The following is a 556-nucleotide window of genomic DNA, read 5'->3' as shown; positions in this document are numbered from 1 at the left end:
ACGAGCTCGGGGAACGAGCTCTGGGAACGAGCTCTGGGAACGAGCTCTGGGAACGAGCTCTGGGAACGAGCTCGGAAGTGATGCTGAAGCGACGTACCGTAAAAACAACAGTTAGTGAGACAAAGTGTCCGAAGTGGAAAACTAAACGTATCAAATGGCAACAGGGTTTATCCAAAGCTGACCCATGTAAGGACAGTGGAGGCCAGAGTCCAAAACATCTGGAGCTCTGGGGTCAGTCAAGGTCCAAACTCTGACCGCTTTCCGGTCATTGAACGCACCACAGCTGGTTAACTGCAGTCACCGCTGAGTTTAAGAGAGTAACTGATCTGTGGTCAGTCATGAGACTTCCATTAGATGTTGGTCATTGAACGCATCACAGCTGAGTTTAAGAGAGTAACTGATCTGTGGTCAGTCTTGAGACTTCCATTAGATGTTGGTCATTGAACGCATCACAGCTGAGTTTAAGTAACTGATCTGTGGTCGGTCTTGAGACTTCCATTTGATGTTGGTCATTGAACACATCACAGCTGAGTTTAAGAGAGTAACTGATCTGTGG

The 556-nt window shown here is 47.7% G+C and overlaps 1 protein-coding gene across 1 annotated transcript in view; it reads right to left on the bottom strand.

Annotated features, from left to right (window-relative positions):
* The window catches only part of LOC119428414 (deoxyribose-phosphate aldolase-like), an 8,531-nt gene extending 8,345 nt beyond the window's left edge, over positions 1–186 (bottom strand). Inside the window, exon 1 of the mRNA XM_037696094.1 lies at positions 183–186. Within this exon, the coding sequence (XP_037552022.1) occupies positions 183–186 (4 nt within the window). The remainder of the gene's footprint in view (positions 1–182) is intronic.
* Between the last annotated feature and the right edge of the window lie 370 nt (positions 187–556).

This window comes from Nematolebias whitei, chromosome 22 (assembly GCF_014905685.2).
Source record: "Nematolebias whitei isolate Nwh7 chromosome 22, NemWhi1, whole genome shotgun sequence".
NCBI classification, from domain to species: Eukaryota; Metazoa; Chordata; class Actinopteri; order Cyprinodontiformes; family Rivulidae; genus Nematolebias; species Nematolebias whitei.
This window is presented reverse-complemented; position numbering and strand designations above follow the sequence as displayed.